Genomic DNA, 15,585 nt, shown 5'->3' with positions numbered 1-15,585 from the left:
TGCGTGTTATTATATCTCCCTGTGTGTTATTATATCTCCCTGCGTGTTATTATACCACCCTGCATGTTATTATATCTCCCTGCGTGTTATTATACCACCCTGCGTGTTATTATATCTCTCTGCGTGTTATTATATCTCCTGTGTGTTATTATATCTCCCTGCGTGTTATTATATCGCTCTGCGTGTTATTATATCGCTCTGCGTGTTATTATATCGCTCTGCGTGTTATTATATCTCTCTGCGTGTTATTATATCTCCCTGCGTGTTATTATATCGCTCTGCGTGTTATTATATCTCTCTGCGTGTTTATTATATCTCCCTGTGTGTTATTATATCGCTCTGCGTGTTATTATATCTCCCTGCGTGTTATTATATCGCTCTGCGTGTTATTATATCTCTCTGCGTGTTATTTATATCTCCCTGTGTGTTATTATATCGCTCTGCGTGTTATTATATCTCTCTGCGAGTTATTATATCTCTCTGCGTGTTATTATACCACCCTGCGTGTTATTATATCTCTCTGCGTGTTATTATATCTCCCTGTGTGTTATTATATCGCTCTGCGTGTTATTATACCGCTCTGCATGTTATTATACCGCTCTGCGTGTTATTATATCTCCCTGCGTGTTATTATATGGCTCTGCGCATTATTATTATATCTCTCTGTCAACTCTGCCTCTCAACTCCCGGGTTATAAAAAGATGGTGGCCGCCCCTCTCTTTTCGGAAAGAGACAGCGAGAGAAAATGAGATGTCACTGATAGCACGAGACAGAAAGTGAAGGGAAAAGGTGAGAGACGTTCTCTGCAGACACGCAAACAGCGGCGGTACAGCACTCGGAACATACAACCAAGGGGCAATACTAAAAGTAGATGTAATAAGCAGTCTGCCCTCTGAATATAAGCGTCTCCCCTGCCCGTCACGCGTATTACATAACCGTTACGCTGCCCCGAGATTCGCTGCCAAGTTGGCAGACGGCAAAGAGAGGAGCCTGCTGGATTTCTTCCTCCGTTCCCGTGCCAGGAGAACCTGCGGCAAGATGCCAGGGCTGCCACCGTCACGCCGCTCACCCGGGGCAATAACGTGTTACAGGGGCAATAAGGCACTCAGGAGGCGGGTTACTGCGATAACATGTTACAGGGACAATAAGGCACTCAGAAGGCGGGTTACTGCGATAACATGTTACGGGGGCAATAAGGCACTCAGGAGGCGGGTTACTGCGATAACATGTTACAGGGGCAATAAGGCACTCAGGAGGCGGGTTACTGCGATAACATGTTACGGGGGCAATAAGGCACTCAGGAGGCGGTTACTGCGATAACATGTTACAGGGGCAATAAGGCACTCAGGAGGCGGGTTACTGCGATAACATGTTACAGGGGCAATAAGGCACTCAGGAGGCGGGTTACTGCAATAACATGTTACAGGGGCAATAAGGCACTCAGGAGGCGGGTTACTGCAATAACATGTTACAGGGGCAATAAGGCACTCAGGAGGCGGGTTACTGCGATAGCATGTTACAGGGGCAATAAGGCACTCAGGAGGCGGGTTACTGCGATAACATGTTACAGGGGCAATAAGGCAGGCACTCAGGAGGCGGGTTACTGCAATAACATGTACAGGGGCAATAAGGCACTCAGGAGGCGGGTTACTGCGATAACATGTTACAGGGGCAATAAGGCACTCAGGAGGCGGTTTACTGCGATAACATGTTACAGGGGCAATAAGGCACTCAGGAGGCGGGTTACTGCGATAACATGTTACAGGGACAATAAGGCACTCAGGAGGCGGGTTACTGCGATAGCATGTTACAGGGGCAATAAGGCACTCAGGAGGCGGGTTACTGCAGTTTCATGTTATAGGGGCAATAAGGCACTCAGGAGGCGGGTTACTGCAATAACATGTTACAAGGGCAATAAGGCACTCAGGAGGCGGGTTACTGCAATAACATGTTACAGGGCAATAAGGCACTCAGGAGGCGGGTTACTGCAATAACATGTTACAGGGGCAATAAGGCACTCAGGAGGCGGGTTACTGCAATAACATGTTACAGGACCAATAAGGCACTCTGAAACCGGATTACTGCAATAACATGTTACAGGGCAATAAGGCACTCAGGAGGCGGGTTACTGCAATAACATGTTACAGGGGCAATAAGGCTCTCAGGAGGCAGGTTACTGCAATAACATGTTACAGGACCAATAAGGCACTCAGGAGGCGGGTTACTTCAATAACATGTTACAGGACCAATAAGGCACTCAGGAGGCGGGTTACTGCGATAACATGTTACAGGGGCAATAAGGCACTCAGGAGGCGGGTTACTGCAGTATCATGTTACAGGGACAATAAGGCACTCAGGAGGCGGGTTACTGCAATAACATGTTACAGGACAATAAGGCACTCAGGAGGCGGGTTACTGCGATAACATGTTACAGGGGCAATAAGGCACTCAGGAGGCGGGTTACTGCTATAACATGTTACAGGGGCAATAAGGCACTGCAGGAGGCGGGTTACTGTGATAACATGTTACAGGGGCAATAAGGCACTCAGGAGCCGGGTTACTGTGATAACATGTTACAGGGCAATAAGGCACTCAGGAGGCGGGTTACTGCAGTAACATGTTACAGGGACAATAAGGCACTCAGGAGGCGGGTTACTGCAATAACATATTACGGGGGCAATAAGGCACTCAGGAGGCGGGTTACTGCGATAACATGTTACAGGGGCAATAAGGCACTCAGGAGGCGGGTTACTGCAGTAACATGTTACAGGGGACAATAAGGCACTCAGGAGGCGGGTTACTGCAATAACATGTTACAGGGGCAATAAGGCACTCAGGAGGCAGGTTACTGCAATAACATGTTACAGGGACAATAAGGCACTCAGGAGGCGGGTTACTGCGATAACATGTTACAGGGCAATAAAGCACTCAGGAGGTGGGTTACTGCAATAACATGTTACAGGGCAATAAGGCACTCAGGAGGTGGGTTACTGCAATAACATGTTACAGGAGCAATAAGGCACTGAGGAGGCGGTTACTGCGATAACATGTTACAGGGGCAATAAGGCACTCAGGAGGCGGGTTACTGCAATAACATGTTACAGGGACAATATGGAACTCAGGAGGCGGGTTACTGCAATAACATGTTACAGGAGCAATAAGGCACTCAGGAGGCGGGTTACTGCAATAACATGTTACAGTGACAATAAGGCACTCAGGAGCCGGGTTACTGCAATAACGTGTTACATGGACAATAAGGCCCTCAGGAGTCGGGTTACTGCAATAACATTACGGGGGCAATAAGGCACTCAGAGGCGGGGTTACTGCGATAACATGTTACAGGGGCAATAAGGCACTCTGGGGGCGGGTTACTGCAGTAACATGTTACAGGGACAATAAGGCACTCAGGAGGCGGGTTACTGCAATAACACGTTACAGGACAATAGGCACTCAGGAGGCGGGTTACTGCGATAACATGTTACAGGGGCAATAAGGCACTCAGGAGGCGGGTTACTGCGATAACATGTTACAGGGGCAATAAGGCACTCAGGAGGCGGGTTACTGCGATAACATGTTACAGGGGCAATAAGGCACTCAGGAGGCGGGTTACTGCGATAACATGTTACAGGGCAATAAGGCACTCAGGAGGCGGGTTACTGCAATAACATGTTACAGGGACAATAAGGCACTCAGGAGCCGGGTTACTGCGATAACATGTTACAGGGACAATAAGGCACTCAGGAGCCGGGTTACTGCGATAACATGTTACAGGGGCAATAAGGCACTCAGGAGGCGGGTTACTGCAATAACATGTTACAGGGACAATAAGGCACTCAGGAGGCGGGTTACTGCAATAACATGTTACAGGGCAATAAGGCACTCAGGAGGCGGGTTACTGCGATAACATGTTACAGGGACAATAAGGCACTCAGGAGGCGGGTTACTGCGATAGCATGTTACAGGGGCAATAAGGCACTCAGGAGGCGGGTTACTGCAGTTTCATGTTATAGGGGCAATAAGGCACTCAGGAGGCGGGTTACTGCAATAACATGTTACAAGGGCAATAAGGCACTCAGGAGGCGGGTTACTGCAATAACATGTTACAGGGGCCAATAAGGCACTCAGGAGGCGGGTTACTGCAATAACATGTTACAGGGGCAATAAGGCACTCAGGAGGCGGGTTATTGCAATAACATGTTACAGGACCAATAAGGCACTCTGGAACCGATTACTGCAATAACATGTTACAGGGGCAATAAGGCACTCAGGAGGCGGGTTACTGCAATAACATGTTACAGGACCAATAGGCTCTCAGGAGGCAGGTTACTGCAATAACATGTTACAGAACCAATAAGGCACTCTGGAACCGGATTACTACAATAACATGTTACAGGGGCAATAAGGCACTCAGGAGGCGGGTTACTGCAGTATCATGTTACAGGGACAATAAGGCACTCAGGAGGCGGGTTACTGCAATAACATGTTACAGGGACAATAAGGCACTCAGGAGGCGGGTTACTGCAATAACATGTTACAGGGACAATAAGGCACTCAGGAGGCGGGTTACTGCGATAACATGTTACAGGGGCAATAAGGCACTCAGGAGGCGGGTTACTGCTATAACATGTTACAGGGGCAATAAGGCACTCAGGAGGCGGGTTACTGTGATAACATGTTACAGGGGCAATAAGGCACTCAGGAGGCGGGTTACTGCAGTAACATGTTACAGGGACAATAAGGCACTCAGGAGGCGGGTTACTGCAATAACATATTACGGGGGCAATAAGGCACTCAGGAGGCGGGTTACTGCGATAACATGTTACAGGGCAATAAGGCACTCAGGAGGCGGGTTACTGCAGTAACATGTTACAGGGACAATAAGGCACTCAGGAGGCGGGTTACTGCAATAACATGTTACAGGGGCAATAAGGCACTCAGGAGGCAGGTTACTGCAATAACATGTTACAGGGACAATAAGGCACTCAGGAGGCGGGTTACTGCGATAACATGTTACAGGGCAATAAAGCACTCAGGAGGTGGGTTACTGCAATAACATGTTACAGGGGCAATAAGGCACTCAGGAGGTGGGTTACTGCAATAACATGTTACAGGAGCAATAAGGCACTGAGGAGGCGGGTTACTGCGATAACATGTTACAGGGGCAATAAGGCAATCAGGAGGCGGGTTACTGCAATAACATGTTACAGGGACAATATGGAACTCAGGAGGCGGGTTACTGCAATAACATGTTACAGGAGCAATAAGGCACTCAGGAGCCGGGTTACTGCAATAACGTGTTACAGGGGCAATAAGGCCCTCAGGAGGCGGGTTACTGCAATAACATTACGGGGGCAATAAGGCACTCAGGAGGCGGGTTACTGCGATAACATGTTACAGGGACAATATGGAACTCAGGAGGCAGGTTACTGCAATAACATGTTACAGGAGCAATAAGGCACTCAGGAGCCGGGTTACTGCAATAACGTGTTACAGGGGCAATAAGGCCCTCAGGAGGCGGGTTACTGCAATAACATTACGGGGGCAATAAGGCACTCAGGAGGCGGGTTACTGCGATAACATGTTACAGGGGCAATAAGGCACTCAGGAGGCGAGTTACTGCAATAACGTTACAGGGGCAATAAGGCACTCAGGAGGCGGATACTGCAATAACATGTTACAGGGACAATAAGGCACTCTGGGGGCGGGTTACTGCAGTAACATGTTACAGGGACAATAAGGCACTCAGGAGGCGGGTTACTGCGATAACATGTTACAGGGGCAATAAGGCACTCAGGAGGCGGGTTACTGCGATAACATGTTACAGGGGCAATAAGGCACTCAGGAGGCGGGTTAGTGCGATAACATGTTACAGGGGCAATAAGGCACTCAGGAGGCGGGTTACTGCGATAACATGTTACAGGGGCAATAAGGCACTCAGGAGGCGGGTTACTGCGATAACATGTTACAGGGGCAATAAGGCACTCAGGAGGCGGGTTACTGTGATAGCATGTTACAGGGGCAATAAGACACTCAGGAGGCGGGTTACTGCGATAACATGTTACAGGGACAATAAGGCACTCAGGAGGCGGGTTACTACACTAACATGTTACAGGGGCAATAAGGCACTCAGGAGGCGGGTTACTGCAGTTTCATGTTATAGGGGCAATAAGGCACTCAGGAGGCGGGTTACTGCGATAGCATGTTACAGGGACAATAAGGCACTCAGGAGCCGGGTTACTGCAATAACATGTTACAGGGGCAATAAGGCACTCAGGAGGCGGGTTACTGCAGTTTCATGTTATAGGGGCAATAAGGCACTCAGGAGGCGGGTTACTGCAATAACATGTTACAAGGGCAATAAGGCACTCAGGAGGCGGGTTACTGCAATAACATGTTACAGGGGCAATAAGGCACTCAGGAGGCGGGTTACTGCAATAACATGTTACAGGGGCAATAAGGCACTCAGGAGGCGGGTTACTGCAATAACATGTTACAGGACCAATAAGGCACTCTGGAACCGGATTACTGCAATAACATGTTACAGGGGCAATAAGGCACTCAGGAGGCGGGTTACTGCAATAACATGTTACAGGGGCAATAAGGCTCTCAGGAGGCAGGTTACTGCAATAACATGTTACATGACCAATAAGGCACTCTGGAACCGGATTACTGCAATAACATGTTACAGGGGCAATAAGGCACTCAGGAGACGGGTTACTGCAGTAACATGTTACAGGGGCAATAAGGCACTCAGGAGGCGGGTTACTGCAGTATCATGTTACAGGGACAATAAGGCACTCAGGAGGCGGGTTACTGCAGTATCATGTTACAGGGACAATAAGGCACTCAGGAGGCGGGTTACTGCAATAACATGTTACAGGGACAATAAGGCACTCAGGAGGCGGGTTACTGCGATAACATGTTACAGGGGCAATAAGGCACTCAGGAGGCGGGTTACTGCAATAACATATTACAGGGACAATAAGGCACTCAGGAGGCGGGTTACTGTGATAACATGTTACAGGGGCAATAAGGCACTCAGGAGGCGGGTTACTGTGATAACATGTTACAGGAGCAAAAAGGCACTGAGGAGGCGGGTCACTGCGATAACATGTTACAGGGGCAATAAGGCACTCAGGAGGCGGGTTACTGCAATAACATGTTACAGGGACAATAAGGCACTCAGGAGGCGGGTTACTGTAATAACATGTTACAGGACAATAAGGCACTCAGGAGGCGGGTTACTGCAATAACATGTTACAGGGGCAATAAGGCACTCAGGAGGCGGGTTACTGCAATAACATGTTACAGGGACAATAAGGCACTCAGGAGGCAGGTTACTGCGATAACATGTTACAGGGGTAATATGGAACTCAGGAGGCGGGTTACTGCGATAACATGTTACAGGGCAATAAAGCACTCAGGAGCAGGGTTACTGCAAAAACTTGTTACAGGGGCAATAAGGCACTCAGGAGGCGGTTACTGCGATAACATGTTACAGGGGCAATAAGGCACTCAGGAGGCGGGTTACTGCAATAACATGTTACAGGGACAATAAGGCACTCAGGAGGCGGGTTACTGCAATAACATGTTACAGGGGCAATAAGGCACTCAGGAGGCGGGTTACTGCGATAACATGTTACAGGGGCAATAAGGCACTCAGGAGCCGGGTTACTGTAATAACATGTTACAGGACAATAAGGCACTCAGGAGACGGGTTACTGCGATAACATGTTACAGGGCAATATGGAACTCAGGAGGCGGGTTACTGCGATAACATGTTACAGGGGCAATAAGGCACTCAGGAGGCGGGTTTCTGCGATAACATGTTACAGGGTCACTGCTAGGGCTGGTATGAGGGTATCTGAGGTCGCCCATGTCCCCGGGCCTCTCCCCCTCCCTCTGGTTCTTCTGGGTCACTGCAGGGAGTAAACAGACTTGTGTAAGGAGGACGGGAACAGAATGTACTTTGACGAAGCTATTAATAGATTTCTCAGTGACAGGAGATACTGGTGTTATAGAGGGGGGAGAGAGGAGAGGGGGAGAGGGAGGAGAGGGGGAGAGGGAGAGATGCTGGTGTTATAGAGTGGGGAGAGAAATGGGGGGAGATGGAGAGATGCTGGTGTTATAGAAGGGGGGAGAGATGCTGGTGTTATAGAGGGGAGAGGGGGGAGAGATGCTGGTGTTATAGAGGGAGGGAGAGAGAAGAGGGGGGAGAGGGAGAGATGCTGGTGTTATAGAGGGGCGGAGAGATGTGGGAGGGGAGAGAGGAGAGATGCTGGTGTTATAGAGGGGGGAGACAGGGGGGAGAGAGGGGAGGGGGGAGAGATGCTAGTGTTATAGAGAGGTGAGGGGGGAGGGGGAGAAATGCTGGTGTTAGAGAGGGGAAGGGGAGAGGGGGAGAGAGGGGGAGAGGGGGAGATGCTGGTGTTATAGAGGAGGAGAGAGGGGGAGATGCTGGTGTTATAGTGGGGGGAAGAGAGGGGGCAGAGAGAGGGGGGAGAGGGAGAGATGCTTGTGCTATAGAGGGGGGGAGGGAGAAATGCTGGTGTTATAGTGGGGGGAGAGGAGAGAGGAAGAGATGCTGGTGTTATAGAGTGGGGGGGGGAGATGGAGAGTAGGTAGTATAACTTTTATTGGACCCACAGATAATTGCTAAGTTGATAGCTGTCAAACTTCATAGGGTTCTTTGTCAGGGGGAGGGGGGTGTTGGAGAGAAAGGAGGGGGGGGAGAGAAGAGAGAGAGAGAGAGAGAGTGTTACCTGTGTGGTAATTATTAGGCATTCATAGGGTATTATATGAAGTACAGTAGGAGTTATAGGGGGGGGGGGGGGTTATGGGGTAATAGGAGGAGTTATAGGGAAAGGTTATATGGGGCAATAGGATGAGTTATAGGGAGAGGTTATATGGGGTAATAGGAGGAGTTATAGGGAGCGGTTATATGGAGTAATAGGAGGTGTTATAGGGAGAGGTTATATGGGGTAATAGGAGGAGTTATAGGGAGCGGTTATATGGAGTAATAGGAGGAGTTATAGGGATGGGTTATATGGGGCAAGAGGAGGAGTTAAAGGGAGGGGTTATATGGGGCAATAGGAGGAGTTATAGGGAGAGTGTATATGGGGCAATAGGAGGAGTTATAGGGAGAGGTTATATTGGGCAATAGGAGTTATAGGGAGCGATTATATGGGGGAATAGCAGTTATATGGGGTATAGGGAGGGGTTCTAATTTTTAGTTAATAAGAATAGAAATGTGACTGTAGAAAGTGATTCTCCCAACCCCCCCCCCCCCCCCCCCCCCGGCACACCGCTCCTCCCCCTCCCCTGGCACACTACTCCCCCCCCCCCCCGGCACACCACTCCCCCCCCCCCCTGGCACACCACTCCTCCCCCCCCACCCCAGCACACCGCTTCCCCCCTCCCCCGGCACACCGCTCCCCCCGGCACACACACCTGTATTTAAATGCAGCGTGTTCATTTATCATGCAGTTTGCCCCTAATGTCCTGGTTTTTTTAAGAATAACATGTACAAGGCTGTTGGGAGGAGGGGGGGAGACGGGAGGGGGGGTGAGAGGGGCATTTAAGGACAGAGGCAGCCTGTGAGCACAGTAACCCTACAGAGCGTCGCTCCATTACCCCCCCCCCCCCCCCACCCCCCCCCGCCCGTGTCAGGCACCTGCAGAGCAATGCTACATAATGCTAAATACTTCCTGTTATTTGTTCCAAGTAACTTTATTCTCATTAGCAATTCTCTATCAGTGATTGAGATATATATATATAATATAGCTGTATGCTCATCTGCATGTCTTAGGCAGGTCTGCAACCCCACCTTTCCCCATCATCACCCAGCATACAGCACTTCCACTGCAGCAAGGGATTATGGGAAATGACATGTAAATGAGCACACAGTGTCACTTTTTGCCTCAATAACCATTTTTAACATGGTTCCCTATAGGCTTAAGCTTGCTGCATGGTCACAGCTTTGAGCACAGCCAGGGTTAAGGTGCATACCCAGAAAACCACCCACAGACAGCCGTTTCGACCTTGATGGGTCTCATCAGTGTGGGGTTGATTTTACTGGGAATGCAAGAGAGGCTATGGGATAGGCTAAACCATAATACTGAGTTAAGTTATGGTGAGTAAAAAAAGTGACAAAAACCCTCCACAGGAAAGCAAATATAACTGTATGCTCATCTGCATGTCTTAGGCAGGTCTGCAACCCCGCCTTTCCCCATTATCACCCAGCATACAGCACTTCCACTGCAGCAAGGAATTCTGGGAAATGACATGCAAATGAGCACACAGTGTCACTTTTTGCCTCAATAACCATTTATAACATGGTTCCCTATAGGCTTAGATATATATAATGAAAAACAAATAGTCGATACCGTTCATCTCTTCTTCAGGCGATGTTACAGTTATATATATATATACCCCCTTATAACGCTGTGCTTGGGAACCAAAGAATCACATCGCGCTATAAGCGGATCGCGTTAGAAATAATGTACAATTGTATGCATGGTACAATAAAGTATTTAAGACGCCAATAATCGTGTTGTCAAGTATTCATAAATACGAAAAGTGGGAGCCACGCTCACATCGCGCTATAAGTGGATCCGCGCTGTAACGGATCGCGCTATAATGGGGTTGAGATATATATATATATCACAAATCACAAATCACCAAAAAATCTACTCGCCACACAAAAAAATCTACTCGCCACCTAGTACCAAACGTGTGCTGCTTGGGCCAATATTTACTCGCCCGGGGGTTAAATCCACTCGCCCGGGGCGAGCAAATGTATAGGTTTGTCGAACACTGTATATATATATATATATATATATATATATATATAAAATTATGTATTGTAGAGACAGCCCCTCGGAGTGCAATGCAATGTACCGGACAACCCAACAGCACATTAACCTATATATAATACCAATATAATTGATAGTAATTAAATCAATGAATCATGAATTTAAAATGATGACTAGCTATTTTTCTTTTTAATCTCAATTTTTTTTTTTTTTTAATTATTGAAAAGACAGATTGTCTTTGCTATCCTCTGAAAAGGCCAACTCCATATAATTATATATAGAAATGATAACTATATATAGATTAAACACTCGTATGTGAATCTGTTGTTATCCATATATGTCAAATAAATAATCATTGAATATTAGAATCTCTGCATTTCATCTATCTGCATCAAATCTATAACTTGTATGTGATAAGATCATGTACATAGGTTTTTACTGATGAATGATTGGACTCTGATGGTATATAAGCTATAGGAGTGCAGTCAGAATCTATCAAATCAGCGTAGACTGATGAAACGCGTTGGGTCACGGTGTTCGAGCAGTTGCTTGCCGGAGTTTACTCATACATCCGTTCAATATTCACGGACGTTTGTGAGTTTTTTAAATTGTTATTGTCCAAGGAATCATTACATTTTATCCACTGGTATCAACACTAGCATCGGGCGCTTTTTCGTCTAATTATATATATATATATATATATATATATATATATATATATATATATATATATATATATATTAACAAAAGGCGCAAACCACTAACCACAATATTTAAAGTTATTAAACAATAACAATAAAATAATGACGCAATGAAAGTCCAAATCTGTAGAATCCTGGATTGAGTGGGATCTATAAATGAAAAAGGATAGCCAAATATGGTGAAGTAAGTATGTATTAATGACACACAGCGTAAGCACAGATCCTACTTCCGAAATCAGAGAGTAAAACGTGCACGTCAGGATAAAAATCCTGGTCAGGAACTGTCGTACAGGAACTGTTAGCCGCAGGAATCACTCCAAAAGGACGCCGGCTGCTTCCGACGTCAGTACATGCAGGTCTCCTCGGCCGGAAGTCTCCCGCGATATCTGCGTGACGACGCTCCGCTTTCGCTTCTGAGTAAACGGAAGCTCCTCCGTGGGTGAAAATCAGCCACAAATGCCGCTGATAGCGGCTGCAGAGTTGCAATTGCCTTGAATAAAGGCAGACGGTCCAGCAAGTATATCAAATCCAAGGGACCAAAGGACAAGACTACCGAAGCCCGACGCGTTTCGTCTAAAAAGACGTCGATAAAGTCTTTGTGCACAATTTATATTTTATATGTGTGCGCTGGTCTTGTCTTGTTTTGTTTCTATATATACACACAGTATATTAGTGGCTGAGGGATCGTTTGCACGTCATTACCCAGAATCCCTTGCTGCAGTGGAAGCATTGCATGCTAAGAAATAATGGGGGAAGTTAGGGTTTGGGGGACCTGCCTGAGACGTGAGACGGTGCCCACACGTGAGGTTTCTGTTTGAGATACTGTATATGTGAGATATATGGGACATTGCCCGGGCGGAGGTGATATTTTTGGGCTGATAATCCCCAGGTATTGGAGTTGAGGGAATTGCGAGTGAATAAGGGCCGTTATATAGTGTGTCCGCGCGCGCCTGTGCGAACGCGCGTGCACGAGGCGCACGCTTTGTGTGTGTATGCTGTGAGCGACTGGGATGGAAGGTAATGTGTGTATGTGTGTGTATGTGTATAGATTGTGTGAGTTAAAAATGTATTAAATAGTATTTAAGAAAAAAAAGACATTTTGTATAAATAATTAAAAAAAAATATTGTGCAGCTTTGACACACACAAACACACACAAACACACAAAAACACAAACACAAACACACACAAACACACACAAACACACACAAGCACACACAAGCACACACAAACACACATAAACACACATAAACACACAAACACACAGCGCTGGTAGCAGCGCAAAATCATTATTTTCCCCATCTTCTCCCTCGTCCGCCGGATGCACGCGCGGCACCATTATAGAAAGGCTGACTAACCACAGCCATTTATAAGTGCCGCGGCGGCGCACGGCGGAGCGAGCGCGCCCCCGATAGAACAGCCCTAAGTCCTGTGCATGATCATTTGCAAAACCGTCGTTACTTTTGTCGCCCTGGCCCCTGGCATATGTAATTAGGCGATGCATACTTATTGGCATGTCTTGGATAGAGAGATACAAATACAGGCAGACAGGCAGATAAATGACAGACACACAGGCAGATAAATGACAGACACAGGCAGATAAATGACAGACACAGGCAGATCAATGACAGACACACAGGCAGATAAATGACAGACACACAGGCAGATCAATGACAGACACACAGGCAGATAAATGACAGACAGACAGATCAATGACAAAAACACAGGCAGATCAATGACAGACACACAGGCAGATAAATGACAGACACACAGGCAGATAAATGACAGACACACAGGCAGATAAATGACAGACAGGCAGATAAATGACAGAAAGGCAGATAAATGACAGACAGACAGATAAATGACACACAGGCAGATAAATGACAGACAGGCAGATAAATGACAGACACACAGGCAGATAAATGACAGACAGACAGGCAGATAAATGACAGACACACAGGCAGATAAATGACAGACAGACAGATCAATGACAGACACACAGGCAGATAAATGACAGACAGACAGGCAGATAAATGACAGACAGGCAGATCAATGACAGACACAGGCAGATAAATGACAGACACACAGGCAGATAAATGACAGACACACAAGCAGATAAATGACAGACACACAGGCAGATAAATGACAGACACACAGGCAGATAAATGACAGACAGAAAGGCAGATAAATGACAGACACACAGGCAGATAAATGACAGACACACAGGCAGATAAATGACAGACACAGGCAGATAAATGACACACACAAGCAGATAAATGACAGACACACAGGCAGATAAATGACACACACAAGCAGATAAATGACAGACACACAGGCAGATAAATGACAGACACACAGGCAGATAAATGACAGACAGACAGGCAGATAAATGACAGACACAGGCAGATAAATGACACACACAAGCAGATAAATGACAGACACACAAGCAGATAAATGACAGACACACAGGCAGATAAATGACAGACAGAAAGGCAGGTGAATGACAGACACACAGACAAATGACAGACACACAGGCAGATACAGTAAATGACAGCCAGAAAGGCAGATAAACGACAGACAGAAAGGCAGGTGAATGACAGACACACAGATAAATGACAGACACACAGGCAGATAAATGACAGACAGAAAGGCAGATAAACGACAGACAGAAAGGCAGATAAATGACAGACACACAGACAAATGATAGACACAGTAAAAAGACAGACACACAGATACAGTAGATACAGTAGACAGACACACAGGTACAGTAGACAGGCACACAGGTACAGTAGACAGGCACACAGGTACAGACCGACACAGTAGACAGACAGACACAGTAGGTAGACAGACAGATACAGTAGACAGACAGATAGTAGAAAGATACAGTAGACACACAGACACAGTAGACAGGCACACAGACACAGTAGATAGACAGACAGGCCCACAGGTACAGTAGACAGGCACACAGATACAGACAGACACAGTAGACAGGCACACAGACACAGTAGATAGACAGACAGATACAGTAGACAGACAGACTGTAGAAAGATACAGTAGACACACAGACACAGTAGACACACAGATACAGCAGACAGACAGACACACAGTAGATAAACACACAGGCACATGGCTGTGTAGTTGTAGTGTAGATGCAGATGGTGGTATACAGAAGGGGACACTTCCTTATACTGCTGTCCTTAAGCGCCCGCCTGGCCCGGAGCCCAGAACATGTTAATGTAAAACTGACAGTCTGCACGTAGCTGTCTGCAGAGACACACACACAACCAGCTAACCCCGCACGCTCTGCTATTCCAGCGCTGTCAGACCAGCTAACCCCGCACGCTCTGCTATTCCAGCGCTGTCAGACCAGCTAACCCCGCACGCTCTGCTATTCCAGCGCTGTCAGACCAGCTAACCCCGCACGCTCTGCTATTCCAGCGCTGTCAGACCAACTAACCCCGCACGCACTTCTATTCCAGCGCTGTCAGACCGCAACCCCGCACGCTCTGTTATTCCAGCGCTGTCAGACCGCAACCCTGCACCCTCTACTATTCCAGCGCTGTCAGACCGCAACCCTGCACCCTCTACTATTCCAGCGCCGACCGCAACCCTGCACACTCTACTATTCCAGCGCTGTCAGACCGCAACCCTGCATCCTCTGCTATTCCAGCGCTGTCAGACCGCAACCCCGCACGCTCTGCTATTCCAGCGCTGTCAGACCGCAACCCCGCACCCTCTGCTATTCCAGCGCTGTCAGACCGCAACCCCGCACCCTCTGCTATTCCAGCGCTGTCAGACCGCAACCCCGCACCCTCTGCTATTCCAGCGCTGTCAGACCGCAACCCCGCACCCTCTGCTATTCCAGCGCTGTCAGACCGCAACCCCGCACCCTCTGCTATTCCAGCGCTGTCAGACCGCAACCCTGCACCCTCTGCTATTCCAGCGCTGTCAGACCGCAACCCCGCACCCTCTACTATTCCAGCGCTGTCAGACCGCAACCCCGCAACCTCTGCTATTCCAGCGCTGTCAGACCGCAACCCTGCACCCTCTGCTATTCCAGCGCTGTCAGACC

General features: G+C 47.8%; 1 protein-coding gene across 1 annotated transcript in view; it reads left to right on the top strand.

Annotated features, from left to right (window-relative positions):
• LOC142471047 (bestrophin-2-like) overlaps positions 1 to 1,100 on the top strand; it is a 92,088-nt gene extending 90,988 nt beyond the window's left edge. The window contains exon 5 of the mRNA XM_075577847.1: positions 967 to 1,100. Coding sequence (XP_075433962.1) covers positions 967 to 1,100 — 134 coding nt within the window. The remainder of the gene's footprint in view (positions 1 to 966) is intronic.
• The last annotated feature ends 14,485 nt before the right edge of the window (positions 1,101 to 15,585 follow it).

Source organism: Ascaphus truei, chromosome 20 (assembly GCF_040206685.1).
Source record: "Ascaphus truei isolate aAscTru1 chromosome 20, aAscTru1.hap1, whole genome shotgun sequence".
Taxonomy (NCBI): domain Eukaryota; kingdom Metazoa; phylum Chordata; class Amphibia; order Anura; family Ascaphidae; genus Ascaphus; species Ascaphus truei.
The sequence above is the reverse complement of the archived record's forward strand: the minus strand, read 5'-3'. Positions and strand labels throughout refer to the sequence as shown.